The following is a 3,043-nucleotide window of genomic DNA, read 5'->3' as shown; positions in this document are numbered from 1 at the left end:
GTCGGTCGTGGGGCTTGAACTCTGGGCCTGGGCACTGTCCCTCAGCTCTTCAGCTCAAGGTGAGCGCTCTACCACTTGAGCTACAGCGCCACTTCCTTTCTTTTCTTTTTTTGGTTGGTCATGGGGCTTGAATTCTGGGCCTGAGCACTGTCCCTCAGCTCTACAGCTCAAGGCTAGTGCTCTACCACTTGAGCTACAGTGCCACTTCTGGTTTTCTGGTGGTTCATTGGAGATAAGAGTTTCATGGACTTTCCTGCTTGGGCTGGCTTTGAACTATGATCCTCAGATCTCAGCCTCCTGAGATGGCATGAGCCACCTAGCTACTGGCTCACTGTGTTTCTTAAACACAGTTACTTGTCTTATCCTTACCTGTCCTAGATTGTTGTTGTATACAGTTTGCTATGTCATAGTTACCTGACAAGGTCACATCTGTTTTTATGGATAATTAATGATTTATCCTTTCCCCTTCTCCTTTCTCCCATTCATTTTAGCACTGAGGTAGAAATTATTTTCCCTCTGCAGGCAAATGGCATCAAGATTGGACCTCAGCAGTCCATTGCAACATCAGTGGGACCCAGCATTTCTCCACGGAACTCTGGTGAAGTAGGCTCCGACTCTGGCTGCTGCTGAACATCTGCCCTGAACCCTTTTTTCTTCCTGGAACAGCTTCAGACCAGCAGGCGTAAAGAAAGGGTCTCACTTACTTTCGCTGAGAACAGCCTCTTTCTAAGGTGTGATGTTTTGACTTTCCACTTAAAAGACCAGGGGAGAATTTGAGCCCTTACTGACCTGTCCTTCTTTAGGGACGTGAGCATTCCGTATAGATGTGGGCTCTTCTCATCCTCCTTTTTAATTTCTACATTGATAGGATCAAAGCTGATTGTCACAGTAGTTTAAAAATAAAAAAATTAGTCATATACAATCTAATCCTCACCAAAAATTACATAGTCATAAACAGTCTACTCCTTACCAAAAATTAGTAGTAAGGGTCAAGGACATGCTTATTGAACAGTTGATATTACCAAGATCTACAGGGCTTTTGAATGATAGGTCTGCATAGGAATTGCCTTGAGTTTTTTACTTCCTTGCTTTTAGAAGTAAATCAATTCTTGGAGAAGGCCATTCCTTCTGCTTGCTCAAGGAAGCTGAGTGCCCCTCTACCAGGAATAGATATGAGATATAGCAATTCTATTGCTATATCTTCTAGAGTAACAACAGAAGTTTTGAGAGCAGTGGTCCTGGACCTAAGGCCACTTTATTTATCCTCATGTAAAGAAAGCATGAAAACATTCATTCCTGTTCATTTTATTTTAAGGACCTGATCTAACATCACAGTCTCTTTCACTAAATTGACCTTTACTGCTTCATCATACTTAACTGGATCATTCTACTCTAATCAAGCTAATCTGCTTACTAAACGTGACATTTATTCCTACTCCTATACATTTGCACATGCTTTACTCTCCACTAATACTAAAAGTCTGACAAGTCTGCAAGACCTAGGGACTTCTAAGCACCTAGTGAATAGTACTCCTTAGTATTCCTATGTTGGTTAATCATATGTACACTTATTTATATGTATGTTCCTTTATAAGGATGTTTTGTAGTTATTTTACTGTGTAGACTCTGTCTCCTCATAGGTTGTAAGCTCTGTGTGAGCAGGCTTCATGCCATCCCCTTATGTTTACAAACCACCCCCTCCAACATTCCTCACAGTTCCTAGTGCCATTCATTATGCGATCACTGAATTTGACATACTTTAAAACTTAAGATTTATTTTAGACTTTAGAGGAAACAAAAGGCCTTATTGTCATCTCTTGGTAATTCTGTCTTCTTCTCTTCCATCTCCCTGCCCTGGGTTCTGTATTGCTCTTCTCTCCTGCCTGTCTGGGCTCATTGCCTCCAGCCTGTGTAGTGTATTGCAGGACTGTGGCTATCAAGCTCTCAGACAGTTAGTTGCTTCTCCATCCCCTCTTTCACACCATCTCACACTATCTTGGTTAAATTTGCCTTTGTTTTATGTTGTCTTCTCTGTCAGTGGCTATTTTCTCTTGATGACTCATTTTCTTCCAAGCACTAAGATCTCATTAATTTTTCTGATTTTTTTTGTTGTTAATGAACTGTTTCATTAAATATATACATGTATTCAACCCGCTCATATTCCATGTGTCATTTCTGATTAATCCTAAACTCTTCTTCTAGGGTATTATATCAAATATATGAAAGACACTTTCTTGGGATTTGATTTATACTAGATTCTGCACTTTGTCTTAGTTATAATAGTTAACAGTGCACCACAGGAATTGAAAGACATTTAGGATATTGCTTTTGATTATGCTTGTTTGTGTGTGTGTGTGTGTGTGTGTGTATGTGTGCATACATGCATGCGCGCGTGCGCACTCTTAGGGCTTTAACTCAAGGACTCGGTACTGTCTGAAGCTTTTTGGTTTCGTTTTTTTATTTTTTGTCAGTCATAGGACTTGAACTCTGGGCCTAGACATTGTCTCTGAGTTTGTTTTTTTTTCTCAAGGCTAGAACTCTACCACTTTGAACCACAGCTACTACCAGGTCTTGTTGGTTAATTGGAGATAAGGGTGTTATGGACTTTTCTGCCCAGTTAGGCTTGGAACTGCAATCCCAAGATTTCAGCCTCTTAAGCAGTTGGAATTACAGTGATAAGCCACCAGCACCTAGCTGATTATGCTTTATTTTATTTGTTTTCATTTTGTGCTTGGTCTTTTGTGCTAACTTAGGCTGTCCCTTAGCTTTTTTCATTCAAGCACTCTACCACTTGAGCCACAGTTCCATTTCAGCTTTTTGGTGGTTAATCAGAGATAAGAGTCTCATGGAGGGGCTGGGAAGGTGGCTCTGTGGTAGAGCGCTTGCCTTGCATGCATGAGGCCCTGAGTTTGATTCCCCAGCACCACATAAGCAAAAAGAAAAAAAATGCCGGAAGTGGTGCTGTGGCTCAAGTGGTAGAATGCTAGCCTTGAGCTGAAGAGCTGAGGGACAGCACCCAGGCCCAGAGTTCAGGCCCCACAAC

At 41.4% G+C, this 3,043-nt stretch overlaps 1 protein-coding gene across 2 annotated transcripts in view; it reads left to right on the top strand.

Moving 5' to 3' along the window:
* The window catches only part of Rab2b (RAB2B, member RAS oncogene family), a 19,929-nt gene extending 17,785 nt beyond the window's left edge, over positions 1-2,144 (top strand). For both annotated transcript variants that reach the window (XM_013029701.1, XM_013029700.1), the window contains exon 8: positions 523-2,144. In XM_013029701.1, the coding sequence (XP_012885155.1) occupies positions 523-630 (108 nt within the window). In that variant the 3' untranslated portion in view covers positions 631-2,144. The remainder of the gene's footprint in view (positions 1-522) is intronic.
* Positions 2,145-3,043: the final 899 nt, after the last annotated feature.

Source organism: Dipodomys ordii, unplaced genomic scaffold (assembly GCF_000151885.1).
Source record: "Dipodomys ordii isolate 6190 unplaced genomic scaffold, Dord_2.0 Scaffold121, whole genome shotgun sequence".
NCBI lineage: Eukaryota > Metazoa > Chordata > Mammalia > Rodentia > Heteromyidae > Dipodomys > Dipodomys ordii.
This window is presented reverse-complemented; position numbering and strand designations above follow the sequence as displayed.